Source organism: Toxotes jaculatrix, chromosome 16 (genome assembly GCF_017976425.1).
Source record: "Toxotes jaculatrix isolate fToxJac2 chromosome 16, fToxJac2.pri, whole genome shotgun sequence".
NCBI lineage: Eukaryota > Metazoa > Chordata > Actinopteri > Toxotidae > Toxotes > Toxotes jaculatrix.
In genome coordinates this window covers 10,592,918-10,614,466 of record NC_054409.1, presented here as the reverse complement: position 1 = coordinate 10,614,466, position 21,549 = coordinate 10,592,918, and the positions used below count along the sequence as shown (strand labels likewise).

The following is a 21,549-nucleotide window of genomic DNA, read 5'->3' as shown; positions in this document are numbered from 1 at the left end:
CATTCCACTAACGAAATTAAGCTTATAAATGTAGCGCTCGGTTGGGCAGATAAAGCCTGGACTTCCTTCCAAACAGAGGGAGAGGGGGCGAGAGGCGAAGAATTAGAGCAGATAGACAGAGGCTGTGAAGATCAAGGCAACGCTGAAAACAGAGCGGTCAACTTTACAAAGAGGGTGAGCGATGAGAGAGAGATTACAGGAAGAAAGAGGAAGCACAGATGCTGGGGATGTACGAGGGGGTTATTTGTCAGATCAGCTGCAGATCTGCACATCCTGAAGAACTAAAAGGAAAACGCCAGTCGGAGTCGGTTACTGCTGGTGGTTGGAAAAGAAATTATATGATGGTGTGTGGGGTTTTTGATGAAATTGCAAACTGTTGCAGATATGAATATTTAAAGGATAATTCAAAAACAGGGAAGTTAACAGATTTATCCCATGGGATGATATTGCTCAACAGATAATGACAGATGAATTTATAGTTGGAAAGATGGTAAAGGGTCGTTTAACTTAAAGAACTGATGGTAATTAAGCCATGTTTTCGGTTTAGGAACATCCAAAACGCTTGGCCCACATAACTCCTTCTTATAGGTTTTTGACTGCAGCAAACTGTATACACTGTGTATGTTTGTGTACTCTCAGTACATTAATGCAGTTTTTGTGCGATAGATGTAGACTATGGACTTGGATCTGTCTCTGCTATGAGATCTCAGATAAATTTTTAAATCTGTTCCTCCACCTGCACCTGGTCTGAAGTCAGTTTTGTATGTGATGCAACTCAGTCCTCAGTCTTTAATATCTCTAAGAAGACAGAAAAAGTGTTATTGACTGCAGGTGCAGTTGTTGTGAATTCCCCAAAATGTTTTATTACTATCAGTGAAATGTAGTAAAGCTATTGTTAATTTCTATTTTTAAGTTTGTGTGATTGTACGTAATTACATTGTTCACCTGACACAGTAAATTAACTGCTTTTCAAAATAGCACAATAAAGGATTTCAGATAGCCTCTAGCTCTAGAGTCAGTCTGATTCATCTAGCTGAGTGTGTGTGTTTGTACATTAAGTGTGTGTGTGTGTGTGTGTGTGTGTGTGGTGTGTGTGTGTGTGTGTGTGTGTGTGTGTGTGTGTGTATGTATGTGTCTTGTTGCACTGCTAGACTTCAGAAAGCAACAGGCATGCTACTAAATCATTTAATTCGACTTCAGGAGTAAAAGAGGCAGCACCCTCCTTCTCCCTATTTTTCCTTCAGTCTTTCAGACACAGGCCAAAGGCAAACAAACGTGCACACACACACACGCACACACACACACACACACACACACACACACAAGCACAACACTAGCCATAAATTACAGGGAAGCAGCAAATCATTCTCTCATGCACTCCCCGCTCCCCGGTGACTCAAACATTTAGTTCATTTTCTGTTGCGCTTTGCAAATTAAAGTGTGCACAAAAGGCTTTCAAATGTTGGCGTGTATTATATTGTGTTACAAAATTATGTGGCATTGATGCCAGAGCTTTCTGGTATAATCATCAATTATGCCACTGGTATTTTGCATGCGTGTCTGAGTATGTGTGTGCGGAGGCTGCAGGGGCACCGGGGTTCAATCTATTCAACAGTGAAATGTAAAACACCACAAGAATAAAGCAACAGACTTAACCTGTGCGATGAATAATGATGGAAGGTGTGTTGTAAATAAGTGAGCTATGAATAAAAAATTGCATGTTGTATGACATGGTTAAATCTACCCACTGCAAAACATTAAACGCTCAGGCCAGGACTGCTATACTGAGCACATAATTTATGGGTAGAGCTATGGGTAGAAGGGTAGGACATCCAGACCCAAAGTTGACTTAGTAACTCATAGCTGCCTTTTTTAGCAGACAGTTTTCATAATTCATTCCCTTGGACCATAGAACCCATTCCAGAAATCTGCGTATGGTTTCATATACGCAACATTTTCATTCCCTAAATAAGATTATTTTGTTAACTACTTTAAAAATGGATTTCCCTGATCCACACTGATCAGCTGCTCTTTTCTATGGCCTGTTTAGGTGGAACTTTCTGACAGCACTTCCCACACCATCACTGACGCCTATGCTGGGAAGGAATACATCATCCAGGTAACACGTTCATCTTCCTAACTGATCGAGTGAAAACAGTGTTTACAAACAGTAAATATGGGCATATCTTTGTAATTTCATATTAGCTTCTCACAATATTAAACCTGGATGAATGGTAAAATGAGTAGATATAACCACAACTTGCCATTGTCCTTGTGGTCCACAGGTGGCTGCCAAGGACACAGAGATTGGAACATGGAGTGACTGGAGCGTTGCTGTCCATGCCACACCCTGGATTGAAGATCCTCTGCCCATCACTTCCACAACTGAAGGAGATTTTCCTACTGGTAGGTTAATAATTCTCGGGAATTCACTGGAATTGGTCCAGTAGTTGTTGAGACAACCTGGACCAAAGGGGTGGAGCCAGCGACCACAATAAAAATAAAGAAAACACTAAATGCAAATAAGTATCCTGCTTTAGGTTTTAATTTATTAACATGGCTTGTCATGAGTTTGTTAATGATATTCTCACTCTCACTGACCCTAACCCACATATGCAAGTTGAGAGGTCCAAAGAGAGAATGATAGAGATTTCACTGAGTGTCTTTGTGTATATAGAAATATTGCCACTATTTCTTGTAGTCCATGATCTGTAGAAATCATTGTGAAGATAATACAGTATTCCTATAATGCTTTTTTTTTCCACATTGTTCTTTGTGCCCACGGCTGTCACACAGTAAATTTCCTGAACCAGTTAGGTATGAAATTAAGTTTCGTTAATAACTTTCTTTATCATTAAATTGAGTACACTATAAGCGTTTGATAGCCTTGAACTTTTATCGCAGCTTAAGCTATAAGATCCAGCAGCCTCCAGACAAATCGACACACATCAGCCTGAGAGCCTGCAAACTGCCTCAGGGAGAAACTGTGCCATCTTTTTATAAAATCCTCACGTCTCTCCTACGACTTCAAACTGGCTCGCTTACAGTACAACAACACCACACTTTCTAGGTTTTTTTTATGCATGAGAAACAATAATTTAATGTGAAATTCATTATAGATTATTGTATTTTATGTGTCCTCTGACACACACAAGCACATATAGTACATACTCTCTCTCACACACATACACACTCAGAAGGACAAAACCTGTCTCTGGGAATTATCTAGCTGGCACAGCTTCAGCATGTGGCAGAGATCAAGGATGGCTCGCTTGTCAAATCGAAATCTCTCAACACACTGATGATCCCTGAACAACTAGGCGTACATTCCAGGTCTGAACACTGTACACATCTCTCCGACCACACTGGAATAGCAAAGCAAAAATGGCAGAATGCATTTCGAATGAATAAACACTGAATACAAATGGTCAGGTTTTATGGAGTATGTGGCCAGTTTACACTTTCTAACTTGCATTCCAGCTGCGGTTTTGCAAATGTAGGGAGTGTTTATCTGGACCAGTACCAGCTGCACATCAGGCCAGCGAATACTATATTATAATATTCAAAACAGAATTGCAAGAAACACTTTACCTCTTCTCATCTGTGCTTAATCTGTACAAAAACCAAGGTGGTTTTATGGTGCATCATGTGGTGGATTATTTCTCGGCCAGTGGCAGTTTCTTCCTGGAGTCTCCACTGGGTGCCTGGCATCTTCACTCCAGGAAGTAACCGCACCCAGCCAAGAAATAGTCTGATACACAACCCTCCATAAGGCCTCTTCTATTTTACACTCCAGAGTTTTTTACGGGTTAAACATATGAGATATGACGTGATGATTAGTGAGCTATAGCTAACAGGCTGCTTCATACTGGACAGACAAATAAGATGTTCTCATCTACCTCTTTATGAGACACTCCTTTAGGTCACTCTTGTTTGCTACCATGTGCTCATAATATACAATACTAGCTTTATAAACAATGTTTTAATTTCCCCCTGAGTTTTGCCTCCAACCTCCTTTGTTTGTTTTTTGAAGGGGAAAAAATATTTAATCTGTATTTGGATTTACAAGTGATTGTTTTGTACCATCATCAGTCTCTCACTTCTGGGTCCAAACCTACACCCATGCATGTCAACATACTGACAAAGTCATGCGGGTAACATCATTTTTATTGTAGGGACAAGTGAAGAAGTGTCCTCCCTGACTGTGACTTACTGTCAGTATGAACACAGTCTGAAATCTTTTTAAGAAAATGTTTGGTCCGTCTCCCTGTCCTTCTCTCTGTCTAACCCTGTCTTGTCCATTGAAATCTCTCCACTCTCAAGTTTTATAGTACAACAGTGACTCCTGTCGGCCATGAGCGGCGCTACACACTGGTCATCACACGGTCGACACTGAATGAGCTCTCGCATGCCTAGAAACACACAAACAAACGCTAAACAGTACACAAAGAACATGCGGCCGGCTCTGACTCTGCCTGGCACACAAACACGTATAAACAGCACCACACACACACACATTCACAGTGTCTCCCTCTGATAGCATGCAGTGCACACACAGACACAGACACATAAACACACACTCAGTACACATTGTATTATTCTTGTTCTCAGGGAAAGAAAAGCAGGTTATTGGGATTCTCCTCATGCCTCTTCTCGATCCAGCTGCCGCTTCCCTATTTCCCTTCCCTCTCTCCTTTTTCTGTTCTCTCTCTCTCTCTCACTGTCCTCCGTTTCGCCTCTAGGTCTCACTCTCTCCATATCTGTCTATTCTTTTTCCTCTCCTCTCATTTCTCACTCTCTATTGATCACGCACTTTCCTACTGCCACTCCTACCTCGCACTTCCTGCCTGTCTCTTTTTTTTTCTGGCCTTCTGCCACTTTCTTTACAGATGTTACTTCCTGAATGACTGATTGCATCTGTGCAGTGACTATGTGTAGCTACAACTCCTTTGTTAATATAACTAAGATAACATCAGGGTTGGTTGTTGATGGATACACCTTTTCTCTATGGTTTTTTTCCCTGCTGGTCAAAATAAAGGCAGGTGACAACTGATAAACAGTGGGAACATGTTTTTATGCTTATTTTTCTTAAAACTGAGAGGAAATGCCAGATTCTTTTTTCAAAAGCGGTGAAAAAGTGTGGCATTCGGAAGAAGAAAAGATGCATAAGGGCTGATAAAACAGATTTTTCAAGTAGACGCTGATGTCAGGGTCAGTGATAGACACGGCATTCAAGTCATGTTACTATAACAACAGTTGTTTGCCTCCACTTCACCAAGAAGTGAAAAAAAAAGGTGTTGAGGATGTAAGTAACCATAGCGTAATTTGTTCAAGTCCAGAAGTCGCCTTTGTTGGGTCTTTATCTTCATAGCGGATGATAAAAAGGGATAAATTCATTCATAAAAGGGAAGAAAAAACACACATGCCTTATTAACTTGAAAGTAAATTGCCGTAATGAATCAGAGGTCCTCAGTTAAATGATCTAATGTTGTTTCTTGAATGTTGAACACATTCACTTCAAAGTATTTAATAGAAACATGGCCACTGGATGGGAATCAGCTCATTATTCAGTTTGCACTCACCATTTTGTAACTATTGTACATGAAGCAGAATCACATCAGCAGGGAAACGAGGAAAATATCTGATTGCCTGTCGATGACCGGACCGATAAACACAAAAAGTTCAGCTGGGGCCAACTTTTTTTTTCAGCTGACCAGCTTGTTAACATCTACACACTGACCAATATTTCCTGGCTGCTCAGCTGAAAAGGAAATGAGCGGACTTCCTGTGCCTTATTGATTGTGTAGCACTCAGTCTAAACACACAGTCACACTTTCTCCATTTCCTCTTTGTCTTTCTGTCGTCTTGCCTCTGCCACATTTCTCTACCTCCTTTTTTTTTTGTTTGTTCGTTCTTTTATTTTCTATCCAAGAGGTCACCCGTACCCCGTGGAGATGAACCAGAATAGCAGCTAGTTGCGCTCAGTGTCTGTTCTGTGTCCTGGCATCAACAGCCTCACTTCATATCACAAGGATAGTGGCGTGACAGACAGACAGCATTCAGAAATCCCATCCTCGGTGACTGGACCATTGCCTAGCGACCGCATTCCAGGAAGTAAAACACAGATCATCTGGGGCTTTAAAAAGGTGCGGCCAGTCTTAGTGTTGCAACCACCCATCTAAGATATGTTCCTGCCTCACCCAGTCTGTGAGACAGAAACTGGACACTGTCTAGCACCGAACCAGATATCACTTCTTATATCCTTCATGTCGAGGACTATTTATAAACGCTTGGTTTCTGTTTCAAGATCTGTCATAGAGAAAGATTATATGCATGCAAGTTTTTAATGAACAGCCACCAGCACAGATACATGTTGAAGCCAATGCTGAGGTGCCTTTAGGTCCTGTTGTTCTGTAGCCGGTCCCCCCTTCCCATAGATGTGAGCAGACTGACAGTTGGATCACGTCCGAGAAAAGTCTGATTATATAAAGAGAAAGGTACAAAAATTTAGTAGCATGCAACGCTAACAGCATGTGGAAGCTCAAGTTTAGGCTTTGTAGGTACCCCAAAAAATAAATCCAGCAGGTTAAACCAAGTCACTTTCAGGGTAAATTTTGGAGAAATTACTTTGTTCCTGCAGAGACAAAGTATTTTGTTATTTGACAGGTATTACTGGTGCCTCCAACTGGTTCCATCTTCATAGCAACACCAGCTGAGGAAGAAAACCCTAATGCCCTAATGCCTCCGACATCAACACTATTACTGTAAACAGGCAGGGTAGTTAGAATTCAAGTCATACAGAAAATATTATCTCATGCATTCTTCAATCATCCCTCTTTTCTTCCCCTTTATTTTTCAAATTTCCCCCTCACTCTTTTCTGTCTGCCTATTTTGCTCCCTCCGTCACCTAATTTCACTCCCCTCAACCCCCCCCCCCACATCATTGTCTTGTCTCCCTCTCCTTACCTGTCCTCCACTAGCTTGTTACATCAACGTACATCCCATAACTGTCTCTCCTCGTCACCATCACATTATTTCTGCATAATTTTTATTTTCTTCACCACTCTGAAGCACAGTGTTTTGCTGCAGGCAGGAAGTATTGCACTGAGCTGCTGAACATGTTAAATGTGTCCTAGTTCTCTCTCTCTCCTCTCTCTCTCTCTCTCTCTCTCTCTCTCTCTCTCTCTCTCTCTCTCTCTCTCTCTCTCTCTCTCGCTCTCTCTCTCTCTCTTTCTGGCTATTTCACACCTGGCTGCTTCTTTCCAATATCTCTCAACTCCCAATTCCGTACTACACAACAGTCATTAATTGGACGGAGAGGGAAATCATATTCTCTCAAACAGTGTGCATGAGTTAATGTCTATTGTGCTGCCTGCAGCTGTAGCAATAGCTCCCTTTTATAAAACATTAAACTGTGATATTTTTATTTGTCATGCAGTGTAAAAGCAAACTGAAGCACTAAAAATGGCTTAAACACTTTTCAGCATATTTATCTTTGCCACAAGCCTTTTAATTTGTGGGGTCACCATAACTTTTTTTTTTTTCATTTCTTTAATATATTTATTGTCCTGGGATTTGAGCCATAGATGTTTTTGCTTTCAAGTTTTTTGCTTTCAAGCCATTTTTTTTTTGTGTGACTTAAATTGGACTCCAGCCGTGCTGCAGATCTTATGTACTGTAAAGTTTAAATATACAGTTTGTTATGAGTGTGGAAATACATAGCTTTTCAACGTGTGTGTTAGACCATCTCCTATCAGCAATATATTAACTTCCACAAGGCATTTTCCCCATTTTCTATATCTATCCACTTCCTGCCCTATTCACTGTCTCCTTTACCTCAGGGCTTTTACCTCGTCTTCCGTTTCTCTCTCTTCTTTGCGTCTTCATATATTATCTATCTATTTTGCTCTGTCTGTCCTTCTCTATCGCCATTTCCCTGCGGCTTCAGTATGAATGAGATTTTTTTCTTTCTCTTTTTTTTTGTCCAGTTCACTTCATAACTGCCTTGACAAGTCCCATATTGATTGCACTTGCAGATTAGAATTGATTTCGCTCTGCGTTGTATTTTCCTTTTCTGTTTGGTTCTTCCCGGTATGATGAGCACTTTTCAGCGTCCATTCATCAAAACCAAAAAGAAAGAAATGAAGGACAAATAAGAACAATAGTTCAGAGGAGTTCATTAGAAATATGCTCAGCAAGGATTATTGTGTTTTCTCATTGGTTTTCCAGAGACCAAGACCTCCCCCATACCGTCTTCCAACGCACCACAAAAAGCTGAACCTCCAGTGGGCAGAGCTGCCAGGCTCCTCACATTTTTCTCCCCATTGCTGTTAGGAATGCTGCTGCTGTTCATGTGGTAAGAGAATACACACACACACACCTCTTATAATGAGTCTACAACCCTTCATCTTTGAATTGATCTTGAAACTCAGTCATTCAGTCATATATCGGCAAATTGATGCTTGTCTATTGATGTCAAGAGCATGTTTAATAGAACAAGAGGAACAACGATTGGGTGAGTCTGTTTTACGACCCAGCAGGGGGGTTTTTCTTCATATTTTTCTGCAGAACCCCTGAAGGGACTGAAGTAAAATCCAATCCAAAGCTGTCCCATTTCATTAGTTTTACAGGTTTTACATTGTAAATCATGTTGTAATAGTGCGCGTCCTGTCGAAGATGTAGATGTCGAACAGTGAACTCTGGTAAGCTTATTGTCATGAAGCACAGCTAAGTTGACTGCAAAGGTGTGCAGACAGGAAGTGATTTTTGCACCTGATTTGAGCTTACAAAATAGAATGGATACAAGATTACAGTAAATCAGCGGTTCCCAACCTTTTTGACTTGTGACCTTTTGAAAAAATCTATTTAATAATAACTGACAAAGGAGACATTTCCCCTTTAAACTCCTCAGATTGTTTCATTCTGTTCAAGGCATGAAGTTTTAAACTATTTAAAGTATTTCACAACAAATGCCAAAAGTACAAATAAAAACTTGTGTATCAGAACCTGTCTTCTTTCTTATCCCACCACCATTTTTGGTTGGTTGGTTGATTTGTAGGTCTATAACAAGATGCCTGATTTATGCTTCTCTCTCTTTCTCCAGATTTAAATGTCTTATTCCTGAAGGGAGACGAGGAGGAAGAGGAGGAGGAGGCTTGTCTTTTTTCTATTTTGCACATGTTTCAAGGATACAGTGCATTGATCATTTCTTTCCATCACACAGTCACTCACCAAGGTTACTTAGACATGAAATCAGACGATGATAATGCGATTCAGCATTTTTTGATCCAATGGTGACAAAGAAACTCTTCAAAGGAACTTCTGAAAGCGGTATAATCATCAACATCATCATCATCACCACCAACAGCAGCAACAGCAACAGGAGCAGCAACAACCACAACGACAGCAGTGATATCAGCACCAATAGTCTTATATTACCCCCTGGTGGCTTTGATGGGCCACAGCAGACTGATCTGTTTTGGAAGACGACCGTTTAGTTTGGGAATCTCCTCTTCAGAGCAAGAAAATCAACTCCTACTATGAGAAAAAAACCTCTTCATTACCTTTTTGTTCTTTTTTTATTGATCGGTTGATAGTCTTCATTTTAACTTTCTTCTAAAATCTCAGCACCGTACAGACAAACACACACACACACACATATAAGGCATGTGTGTTTGTGTGTATGGTAACCTCGTAGTCCCCATACAGCTGAATCATCATGCCAAAGACTCAACTCCACCCTCGACAAAATGGTTCCCAAACTACTCACTGAGCTTCCTGAAGCCTGTGCCTGCCTTCGTCAGGGGTTGACAACCCCAGAAAGTTGTGTATGTGTGTGTGTGTGTCGTACACAACACCTTACCGATGCCGACTTTAACGGTATGGGAGTCAAACTTGGGAGGAATCTGAGGAAGCCTGCAGCTCCTGTTTGTGTAAACATACCATGTAAACGAAGAAGCCACAAAAATACTCAATCAGACTGAATCTGTTCGCCTCCAACGACTGAATCAAAATGACGGGAGTGAGTCGTTTTTCGATACGAGGACTAACACTTTGAAGAGTTCAGTAACGGTAGTCTGGCTTATTTAGACAATTAGCTTTACGTTCTGCTTTCAGCGAAAGGCAAGGAGGACCTGGATTGTAAAAACAAAATCAAAAAACAAAACAAAAAAATAAAATAAAATCAAGTGGATTTGCGACTGAGCAATTCTTTGCCCACTCATTTCTGGTTTTTGGTTCGACTTTGTAATGACGGCGACAAAGTTGGTTATTCAAACATTAATACGAGCTATGTTGGTTTTCCATTCTGCTCTGTGCTGTAAAATACAATAACACAAAACTGCTTTCCAAATTCTGACGCCTTTACAAACATTAAAAAAAAAAAAGTATTTTTGCAGTTTACATTTCAGTAGCCAATATCACCAGTTAATATTATGTTATTCAAAGGAATATTGATGTGTTCTATTGTATTTTTTTTTTATTTTATGGACAAATAATAAAAACACACATGTAGGACTTTAGTTCTTTTTTCCTTTTCTTTTTTTTCAGACATTCATAATGGCTTAATTCTCCTTGATCCTATTTTGTAAACTATGATATGTAACTTTAACATTGAACAAAAAGTTTATTATTTAATAATAATAATAATAATAATGTATGTATTAGCAGTAGAATGTCGTAACCTGTACCTGGGGTCTTTTTTATAGATGTATATACAATGACAGGTTTCAACCATTAAATGTGACCATTTCACAATGAATGATGACACACTGGCCTCGTACTCATTTTGCCTTTCAAACACTGAGAAAATATCAGGACCGCCAGTTTTCTCCTGATAACTACAAGATGGAATTGAGGTGTCAGTCGAGGAGCGAAACAACATCAATTTTTAAACTGGCGTGAACGCACAGCTGCCATAACTTCTCAGTGTAATAACAGTGATGACACATTTCTTACCTCCCGCATTCAGCCATAAACAAACACTGCTTCATTTCAAGTTTTCCAAATCAATACTTGTAACCTTGCAGAAAACATTTTCTCTCAGTCTGGATAGGACGGAGGAGCATATGTACAGTTTCAGGTGAGCTATGTTAGCGTTGCATGGGTGATCAGTGAAGGCTGATTCTGCCTTTTGGGTTGTTAAGGTGTGGTGCATCGTTCTACCTTCACTACCTTTTTTTTTTTCTTGATTACTTGATGTATGTACATACCAAATATATCCTCAGTTGGTATGTAAATGCAGGAGATTTGTTTGCTTTGCTTTTTTTTTTTTTTTTTTTTGTTTTTTAAGTTTTTATAATATTATGCTTCAACCATTTGACATTAAATATGTCAAATGGTGGAGGCATGCTCCCCCTGACACAACACGTTCTGCAGCTGTGGCTTTTTCAGCCACCTTTGCTCTGCACAGCAGTGTGGACTGCCATAGATTTTTTTTTTTTTTTTTTGGCAATGATTTTACTCATCGCCTTTTATTTCGCTATATAATAAGTTTGGCTAGTGACAGCTTTGTTTAAAACTTGCACAATCACCTGACTGCTTGTGTTTCTTCCCCCATCTGATGTATTTGCAATATTTCTCTGTTCCCAGATCTGAGCAGTTAATTTTGGTGAGTATGATGCTGTAACTGCCAAAACAACAGTATGTGGTAAGTGAAACTTCATCTATACTTTACATTAATCAGACTGGAGACATTCAGTCAGAAATATTCAACAAGAGAATAGGAGGAGAATAAAATAAGAGACTCGGTTGGTCAAAATTCCCCTTTTGACCTTTACCTCTCACTCCCCCTGTGTCTCCCTCACTTTAATCTGTCTCACTGTCTCTCTTGCCTCTCTCAAGCTCGCTTTCTTTCATTATTCTGACAAGTTCTGGCAGGCCGATTTGGAGGCCGAGGACAAATCAATACACCATCTAACAGCTGTCAGCTGGAGTCTTCTGCGTGTATGTATGTGTGCAGAGTGTATCTGCTTGCGTGGGTATTGCATTCATTACTCTTCAGTTCCTTCCTTCTTCCCATCCTTATAGTGGCCTGTCTTTTTTTTCTGTGGGGGTGTTGATGAGAACCCAATTAATATTTACAATTACAGGACATGTGAAGGCAACAAGGAGAGCAGAGAGACCACAACAGAAGAACGGTCCTTTACTGTCCTTGTTGTTCTTTATCTGAGAAAACTGAAAGAACAAAAATGCTTGTGGTTAACAAAGAAGAGTTAATAAGCAGCATTATGAAACTTTTCACTTGATATTTCAACTGAACTTTAATTAAATGGCACTTGAAATGTTCAGCCGTGCTCTCCGTCTGCAACCACAATGTGATCCACATTAACCTCAAGTATATAGCAAAGTGTGTGTGTGTGTGTATGTATGCACCATCCAGAGCCTGTCAGTTCCAACAGCCTTGCTCTGCTCTAATGACTAGTTTGACCTTTCCCTGATAACTGGATGAATGACACGAACTCTGCTTCCCCCTCACTTCTGCCCTGGCTTCTGGCTTTTGCCAAACACTCAGCTCACAGCGTATCATTCTTCCTTCTTCCTGGTATCACTTTACCAGTTCATTTTTCACACCATTTTTAAGCAACACATGCATTAAATCCATTAAAACATGGCATGTTGAGAACACTTGTGCTTCTGTTTTCTGCAGCAATATGTTATTTACTTTTCACAAAATTGGTGTCCAGATGTATTTATTCCTTTTTTTTTAATGTATTTTTCAGAGCACTAATGAAGAAATATTCTGATTCTGAGGTGAATGCTAAAACCCAATTTTTTCTTAGGTCCCACAACTTTGTCATGCTCTTAAGTGAGCGACTTCTTTCCTAACTTCAAACCGGTGGCCAAATTTAAAACAAGCATTTGGCCACTGGAGGGAAGCAGAGATAACCTCCTCCTCCCGTGCGCTGTCTGTGGTGCTGAAACATTCAAACACATTGTCACTGCGTCTCTCTCCATGGTGCTGAATAATTCAAGCGCATGGTATGTCCCACTTCTCTTATTTCATATTTCCCCTGTCCTCTGTCCTCATGTGACCCACAAATCAATGAAGACCACCTTCATAATGGACAGTCCATGATTCCCATTATTATCCCATTACTCTCTGCTCTATGAAGAGGATTTTGATGAATCATCGTCTTCTCAGCTAAGCCTTTAAGTGTTTAAGTACATGAACATACAAACTCAAAGTGTTTTTGTCTTCTTTAGGTCGGGCCTGATCCTTGCATCCATAGATCTTCAGTGGCACATGCTTAAAGACTGCTAACTTAATGGCTCTTGGAGTTAGGTCTAAAACTCTGTTGAGGTGGCTACAATCCTGATTATGTCTGCCTCTCAAATCACCCGAATCACAGAACTGTTCCACCAATTGCTTGTCAGCCTTAACACAACAGAACACACTTCTGCCTTTGAAGAACTGGAATTGTAGGTTCATGTTGTCATTGGACACAATTACAGCTAGAAAACTGATGTTGGCAAAGTGCAGAAACGTTACTCACTGCAGCCTCATTCTCCAAATTGTAGCGATTCCAGTGATTGCGTTGATCTTGTCACTCGTTTGAAAAAAAAAGAGGCGTATCATTGAACACATAGTTAGGCAGTTCAGCAAACTCTAAATCTGCAAGCTTGGCGAGTCATTTTGAGTTCTCCTTCAAAAATTCACACAGCTCATTTGGGAAGCTGAACAACATTCAAGATCGTGTTTTTTTTGTCTGTCTGTTTGTTTTTTAGCTTTAGGTTTCTTTGGAGAGTAGACAGGTCTTTCAAATTACAAAGGAACTGTGGACACTGCAGTTCCCTTCTGATAAATCAGTAATCATGGAGCACCATGGGAAAAAGAGGCTCAGACGTACACAAGATCACTAAATAGACACCGTCAGCGTAAATGGAGAAAAAGCTAATTCAAGATTTAATTTGAAATTCTAAATTCTAAATGACTACATACTGAGATACAGTAAAGAGAACCAGGCTCATTAAACACCTTCCATTAAAAAGGATTAAACTTGTCTGTACAGATATGATCCTGGATGTTTAATAGAGACATTATTAAAATTGGGTCTTAGATGAGTGCTAAAATTAAAATTTATTGCATGGCAAGTTTCAGCGTTTGAACTGACACACCTATTTAAAAACCCTCCACTCAGCAGGTTCCCCTAATTTGAAATATGGGAAACGATATTATCTGCCTGTCAGGGCTCAGTATTAGGATAATTCTTCCCATCACATTCATCCAATAAATACTGCTGTAAAGATTAAACCAGGAGCCACATGTAGTTACAAGATAAATAAATGTGACATATATTTTATCATATGTCTCAAATACATTTTGAATCTTAAATCCTGAAACATCTGTGTTAACTATTGTGACAGAATATAATTTCTACATTCAATAATAGACTCAGACTGCAGACTGTGCCAGACACTTTATAATAGTCTCTCCCTGGTATTCAGTTACAGCATGTAAGTTACAATGCTTAGATCCTGGTCATTTTTTTTCATTCTGTTGTCTCTTTCCCTCTCTAGTGGTGCTCAGAGAAACTGCAGTTTCTAACAGATCTCTCTCTCTGATCTCTGATCACCAACATAAAAATCACCTCTCATACCAGAAGGTCAAAAAACACTCTCACTCTATGACCACGTTAACTGTTTCATTCACTATGACTGTGTTAATTTTTCTGTCCCTACACTCTCATGAAAACACAGGACATCCATAGTTGTAGGATTTTATTTATTTGTTCACCATTAAATATGAATTTATGCAGACAGGAGCGAGTGCAAATTAATTTTCTTACTGCTACTTTCATAAGTCGCTTTGCACAGCCATGATAAATGTTTGCTTGTGGAGCAATGGTTTATAGTTGTCAATATATAGTCCATAAGTTATATACTCCAAAAAAGGATGATTCTTCAAACATTATTTCCCACACCACCTATAACTGGAAGTGTCATGACCAGCCCCTCAGGGGTCTGTTCTTTGAACTCTTTTGTTTAGTTTGGATCTCTTCTATGGACATTTGGACCTTTTCAGATTCTTGTTTAGTTTGTTAAGTTTTGTTCACTGTTCCTGCTTTATTTTGAAATCATGGCCCTTGTGTATCTTGTCTTGTTCTACTTCCTGTCTTTGTCTTGTTTCCCTCCTGTTGTGATTGTCTGCCCCGCCCTAATTGGTTTCACCTGTTGCCCATTGCCTGGTGTATTTAAGTCTCGTTATTTCCCTGTGTTCTTGTTGGTTTGTCTGTGTTCCATGCCCGAGTCTGTTGCCTGAGTGTGTGTCTTCCCCGTGATCGTTCCCGTACCTGTGCCTTGCATTTTTTCCCCACCTCATGGACTTACCTTGGTTTCCTCTGTTTGCAAGTAAGAATGTTTCGTATTTTCTTTTGTTTTGGTTTTTGAGTATTTTTCTCCTGCTTGGATGATTTTTGGTTGTTTGAGTTTTATTCCCTGGCCCTGGACACTTACAGTGATTTTTGGTTCATTAAAAGACTTTAAGTTACTCCTAGCCTGTCTTGGGGGTTATTGCTTTTGGGTCCTGGCCTGACCCCTAGTCTTAGCATAACAGGAAGATTAAAGTTCTGTTGCATTTGTGCATTTTTCATAAATGTCTCAAAATGTCATAAAAAACGTCATAGTATAGTAAGGCGTCAAAATCGGCCAAAAAAAGTCAAAATTTTTTTCGACCTCAAAATGTCATAAAAAACGTCATAGTATAGTATGGCGTTTTTTTCGGCCAAAAAAAGTCAACATTTTTTTCGACCTCAAAATGTCATAAAAAACGTCATAGTATAGTATGGCGTTTTTTTCGGGCAAAAAAAGTCAAAAATTTTTTCGACCTCAAAATGTCATAAAAAATGTCATAGTATAGTATGGCGTTTTTTTCGGCCAAAAAAAGTCCAAATTTTTTTCGACCTCAAAATGTCATAAAAAACGTCATAGTATAGTATGGCGTTTTTTTCGGCCAAAAAAAGTCCAAATTTTTTTCGACCTCAAAATGTCATAAAAAACATCATAGTATAGTAAGGCATCAAAATCGGCCACAAAAAGTCAAAATTTTTTTCGACCTCAAAATGTCATAAAAAACATCATAGTATAGTATGGCGTTTTTTTCGGCCAAAAAAAGTCAAAATTTTTTTCGACCTCAAAATGTCATAAAAAACGTCATAGTATAGTATGGCTTTTTTTTTCGGGCAAATAAAGCCAAAAAATTTTTCGACCTCAAAATGTCATAAAAAACGTCACAGTATAGTATGGCCTTTTTTTCGGGCAAAAAAAGTCACATTTTTTTTCGACCTCAAAATGTCATAAAAAATGTCATAGTATAGTATGGCGTTTTTTTCGGGCAAAAAAAGTCAAAAATTTTTTCGACCTCAAAATGTCATAAAAAAACGTCATAGTATAGTATGACCTTTTTTTCGGCCAAAAAAAGTCAAAATTTTTTTGGACCTCAAAATGTCATAAAAAACGTCATAGTATAGTAAGGCATCAAAATCGGCCACAAAAAGTCAAAATTTTTTTCGACCTCAAAATGTCATAAAAAACATCATAGTATAGTATGGCGTTTTTTTCGGGCAAAAAAAGTCAAAAATCTTTTCGACCTCAAAATGTCATAAAAAACGTCATAGTATAGTATGGCGTTTTGTTCGGGGAAAAAAAGTCAAAAAATGTTTCGACCTCAAAATGTCATAAAAAACGTCATAGTATAGTATGGCGTTTTTTTCGGCCAAAAAAAGTCCAAATTTTTTTCGACCTCAAAATGTCATAAAAAACGTCATAGTATAGTATGGCGTTTTTTTCGGCCAAAAAAAGTCCAAATTTTTTTCGACCTCAAAATGTCATAAAAAACGTCATAGTATAGTATGGCGTTTTTTTCGGCCAAAAAAAGTCCAAATTTTTTTCGACCTCAAAATGTCGTAAAAAACGTCATAGTATAGTATGGCGTTTTTTTCGGCCAAAAAAAGTCAAAAATTTTTTCGACCTCAAAATGTCATAAAAAACGTCATAGTATAGTAAGGCCTCAAAATCGGCCAAAAAAAGTCAAAATTTTTTTCGACCTCAAAATGTCATAAAAAACGTCATAGTATAGTATGGCGTTTTTTTCGGCCAAAAAAAGTCCAAATTTTTTTCGACCTCAAAATGTCATAAAAAACGTCATAGTATAGTATGGCGTTTTTTTGGGCCAAAAAAAGTCAAAAAATTTTTCGACCTCAAAATGTCATAAAAAACGTCATAGTATAGTATGCCGTTTTTTTCGGGCAAAAAAAGTCCAAATTTTTTTCGACCTCAAAATGTCATAAAAAACGTCATAGTATAGTATGGCGTTTTTTTCGGGCAAAAAAAGTCCAAATTTTTTTCGACCTCAAAATGTCATAAAAAACGTCACAGTATAGTATGGCGTTTTTTTCGGCCAAAAAAAGTCCAAATTTTTTTCGACCTCAAAATGTCATAAAAAACGTCATAGTATAGTATGGCGTTTTTTTCGGCCAAAAAAAGTCAAAATTTTTTTCGACCTCAAAATGTCATAAAAAACGTCATAGTATAGTATGGCGTTTTTTTCGGCCAAAAAAAGTCCAAATTTTTTTCGACCTCAAAATGTCATAAAAAACGTCATAGTATAGTATGGCGTTTTTTTGGGCCAAAAAAAGTCAAAAAATTTTTCGACCTCAAAATGTCATAAAAAACGTCATAGTATAGTAAGGCATAAAAATCGGCCAAAAAAAGTCAAAAATTTTTTCGACCTCAAAATGTCATAAAAAACGTCATAGTATAGTAAGGCCTCAAAATCGGCCAAAAAAAGTCAAAATTTTTTTCGACCTCAAAATGTCATAAAAAACGTCATAGTATAGTATGGCGTTTTTTTCGGCCAAAAAAAGTCAAAAATTTTTTCGACCTCAAAATGTCATAAAAAACGTCATAGTATAGTAAGGCGTAAAAATCGGCCAAAAAAAGTCAAAATTTTTTTCGACCTCAAAATGTCATAAAAAACGTCATAGTATAGTATGGCGTTTTTTTCGGCCAAAAAAAGTCAAAATTTTTTTCGACCTCAAAATGTCATAAAAAACGTCATAGTATAGTATGGCGTTTTTTTCGGCCAAAAAAAGTCAAAAATTTTTTCGACCTCAAAATGTCATAAAAAACGTCATAGTATAGTATGGCGTTTTTTTCGGCCAAAAAAAGTCAAAATTTTTTTCGACCTCAAAATGTCATAAAAAACGTCATAGTATAGAATAGCGTTTTTTTCGGCCAAAAAAAGTCAAAATTTTTTTCGACCTCAAAATGTCATTAAAAACGTCATAGTATAGTATGGCGTTTTTTTCGGCCAAAAAAAGTCCAAAATTTTTTCGACCTCAAAATGTCATAAAAAACGTCATAGTATAGTATGGCGTTTTTTTCGGCCAAAAAAAGTCAAAATTTTTTTCGACCTCAAAATGTCATAAAAAACGTCATAGTATAGTATGGCGTTTTTTTCGGCCAAAAAAAGTCAAAAATTTTTTCGACCTCAAAATGTCATAAAAAACGTCATAGTATAGTATGCCGTTTTTTTCGGCCAAAAAAAGTCAAAAATTTTTTCGACCTCAAAATGTCATAAAAAACGTCATAGTATAGTAAGGCGTAAAAATCGGCCAAAAAAAGTCCAAATTTTTTTCGACCTCAAAATGTCATAAAAAACGTCATAGTATAGTATGGCGTTTTTTTCGGCCAAAAAAAGTCAAAATTTTTTTCGACCTCAAAATGTCATAAAAAACGTCATAGTATAGTATGCCGTTTTTTTCGGCCAAAAAAAGTCCAAATTTTTTTCGACCTCAAAATGTCATAAAAAACGTCATAGTATAGTATGGCGTTTTTTTCGGCCAAAAAAAGTCAAAAATTTTTTCGACCTCAAAATGTCATAAAAAACGTCATAGTATAGTAAGGCATCAAAATCGGCCAAAAAAAGTCAAAATTTTTTTCGACCTCAAAATGTCATAAAAAACGTCATAGTATAGTAAGGCGTTTTTTTCAGCCAAAAAAAGTCCAAATTTTTTTCGACCTCAAAATGTCATAAAAAACGTCATAGTATAGAATGGCGTTTTTTCCGGCCAAAAAAAGTCAAAAATTTTTTCGACCTCAAAATGTCATTAAAAACGTCATAGTATAGTAAGGCGTTTTTTTCGGCCAAAAAAAGTCAAAAATTTTTTCGACCTCAAAATGTCATAAAAAACGTCATAGTATAGTATGGCGTTTTGTTCGGCCAAAAAAAGTCAAAAAATGTTTCGACCTCAAAATGTCATAAAAAACGTCATAGTATAGTAAGGCCTCAAAATCGGCCAAAAAAAGTCAAAAAAATTTTCGACCTCAAAATGTCATAAAAAACGTCATAGTATAGTAAGGCGTTTTTTTCAGCCAAAAAAAGTCAAAATTTTTTTCGACCTCAAAATGTCATAAAAAACGTCATAGTATAGTATGGCGTTTTTTTTCGACCTCAAAATGTCATAAAAAACGTCATAGTATAGTAAGGCCTCAAAATCGGCCAAAAAAAGTCAAAAAAATTTTCGACCTCAAAATGTCATAAAAAACGTCATAGTATAGTAAGGCGTTTTTTTCAGCCAAAAAAAGTCAAAATTTTTTTCAACCTCAAAATGTCATAAAAAACGTCATAGTATAGTATGGCGTTTTTTTCGGCCAAAAAAAGTCAAAAAAATTTTCGACCTCAAAATGTCATAAAAAACGTCATAGTATAGTATGGCGTTTTTTTCGGGCAAAAAAAGTCAAAATTTTTTTCGACCTCAAAATGTCATAAAAAACGTCATAGTATAGTAAGGCCTCAAAATTGGCCAAAAAAAGTCCAAATTTTTTTCGACCTCAAAATGTCATAAAAAACGTCATAGTATAGTATGGCGTTTTTTTCGGCCAAAAAAAGTCCAAATTTTTTTCGACCTCAAAATGTCATAAAAAACGTCATAGTATAGTATGGCGTTTTTTTCGGCCAAAAAAAGTCAAAAATTTTTTCGACCTCAAAATGTCATAAAAAACGTCATAGTATAGTATGGCGTTTTTTTCGGCCAAAAAAAGTCAAAAATTTTTTCGACCTCAAAATGTCATAAAAAACGTCATAGTATAGTATGGCGTTTTTTTCGGCCAAAAAAAGTCAAAAAAATTTTCGACCTCAAAATGTCATAAAAAACGTCATAGTATAGTATGGCGTTTTTTTCGGCCAAAAAAAGTCAAAAATTTTTTCGACCTCAAAATGTCATAAAAAACGTCATAGTATAGTAAGGCCTCAAAATCGGCCAAAAAAAGTCAAAAAAATTTTCGACCTCAAAATGTCATGAAAAACGTCATAGTATAGTAAGGCCTCAAAATCGGCCAAAAAAAGTCCAAATTTTTTTCGACCTCAAAATGTCATAAAAAACGTCATAGTATAGTAAGGCCTCAAAATCGGCCAAAAAAAGTCAAAAAAATTTTCGACCTCAAAATGTCATAAAAAACGTCATAGTATATAGTAAGGCGTTTTTTTCAGCCAAAAAAAGTCAAAAATTTTTTCAACCTCAAAATGTCATAAAAAACGTCATAGTATAGTATGGCGTTTTTTTCGGCCAAAAAAAGTCAAAAAAATTTTCGACCTCAAAATGTCATAAAAAACGTCATAGTATAGTATGGCGTTTTTTTCGGGCAAAAAAAGTCAAAATTTTTTTCGACCTCAAAATGTCATAAAAAACGTCATAGTATAGTATGGCGTTTTTTTCGACCTCAAAATGTCATAAAAAAACGTCATAGTATAGTATGGCGTTTTTTTCGGCCAAAAAAAGTCAAAATTTTTTTCGACCTCAAAATGTCATGAAAAACGTCATAGTATAGTAAGGCCTCAAAATCGGCCAAAAAAAGTCCAAATTTTTTTCGACCTCAAAATGTCATAAAAAACGTCATAGTATAGTATGGCGTTTTTTTCGGCCAAAAAAAGTCAAAAATTTTTTCGACCTCAAAATGTCATAAAAAACGTCATAGTATAGTAAGGCGTAAAAATCGGCCAAAAAAAGTCAAAAATTTTTTCGACCTCAAAATGTCATAAAAAACGTCATAGTATAGTATGGCGTTTTTTTCGGCCAAAAAAAGTCAAAAATTTTTTCGACCTCAAAATGTCATAAAAAACGTCATAGTATAGTATGGCGTTTTTTTCGGCCAAAAAAAGTCAAAAATTTTTTCGACCTCAAAATGTCATAAAAAACGTCATAGTATAGTAAGGCGTCAAAATCGGCCAAAAAAAAATCAAAATTTTTTTCGACCTCAAAATGTCATAAAAAACGTCATAGTATAGTATGGCGTTTTTTTCGGCCAAAAAAAGTCCAAATTTTTTTCGACCTCAAAATGTCATAAAAAACGTCATAGTATAGTATGGCGTTTTTTTCGGCCAAAAAAAGTCCAAATTTTTTTCGACCTCAAAATGTCATAAAAAACGTCATAGTATAGTATGGCGTTTTTTTCGGCCAAAAAAAGTCCAAATTTTTTTCGACCTCAAAATGTCATAAAAAACGTCATAGTATAGTATGGCGTTTTTTTCGGCCAAAAAAAGTCAAAAATTTT

The 21,549-nt window shown here is 37.3% G+C and overlaps 1 protein-coding gene across 1 annotated transcript in view; it reads left to right on the top strand.

Annotated features, from left to right (window-relative positions):
• cntfr (ciliary neurotrophic factor receptor) overlaps positions 1 to 10,520 on the top strand; it is a 212,092-nt gene extending 201,572 nt beyond the window's left edge. Inside the window, exons 8-11 of the mRNA XM_041058147.1 lie at positions 2,051 to 2,119; positions 2,286 to 2,406; positions 8,230 to 8,356; positions 9,104 to 10,520. Coding sequence (XP_040914081.1) covers positions 2,051 to 2,119; positions 2,286 to 2,406; positions 8,230 to 8,356; position 9,104 — 318 coding nt within the window. The 3' untranslated portion in view covers positions 9,105 to 10,520. The remainder of the gene's footprint in view (positions 1 to 2,050; positions 2,120 to 2,285; positions 2,407 to 8,229; positions 8,357 to 9,103) is intronic.
• Positions 10,521 to 21,549: the final 11,029 nt, after the last annotated feature.